Below are 612 nucleotides of genomic sequence, written 5' to 3' on the forward strand. Positions count from 1 at the left end.
GAGCTTCTAAATTTAATCTATGTTTTCTATGAACTTTATAAAATGCACGTTCTACTGTTTGTAAATCCAGATTTAAACTTTGTAAGAGACGAGAAAGTTGTCTTAACTGTTCAAATGCCGTACGATTAGCTTCGCGTAGAAATGCCCATGTTTGAAGGAGTAAGCCATTCTGAAATAAAAAATATATTCGAAAGAACACTAGGTAATAATTTAATAATAAATAATATAATGTAGGTCAACAAAAATATACATACTATTCTTCGAATTCCAATAAAACTGACTATGATAATAATCCACGTTTTTAGAGAGAAAGTTATCTTGCACTTGGCACTCAACCGATTGTAAAGTGAGATCGATAAGCGAACACACCAATGACGAGTGAAACGCGCACCACCACCTAACTTCTTTGACCTTGTATTACTATGTCTTTGTTTTATCCACCAATCATAATTTTATGTTCTTTCTAAAACAATGTTCGTCTTGTTGACTCATTTTTCCTATTCTCTAGTTACTGTTTGAAACAGATAAGGTTTATTAAGCCAAATAGCTTACTTGTTTTGACTTTGACGAAACCAAGACTCTGTATTCGACAGTTTAGAGAATAGCTTAAAG

At 32.4% G+C, this 612-nt stretch overlaps 1 protein-coding gene across 1 annotated transcript in view; it reads right to left on the reverse strand.

The window, feature by feature from the left end:
* The window catches only part of Smp_153910 (hypothetical protein), a gene marked incomplete at both ends in the record, with an annotated part of 20,815 nt that overhangs the window by 13,388 nt on the left and 6,815 nt on the right, over positions 1–612 (reverse strand). The window contains one exon of the mRNA XM_018796928.1: positions 1–169. This exon is cut by the window's left edge and continues 574 nt beyond it. Within this exon, the coding sequence (XP_018652021.1) occupies positions 1–169 (169 nt within the window). The remainder of the gene's footprint in view (positions 170–612) is intronic.

The sequence above is a fragment of the Schistosoma mansoni genome, chromosome 4 (assembly GCF_000237925.1).
Source record: "Schistosoma mansoni strain Puerto Rico chromosome 4, complete genome".
NCBI lineage: Eukaryota > Metazoa > Platyhelminthes > Trematoda > Strigeidida > Schistosomatidae > Schistosoma > Schistosoma mansoni.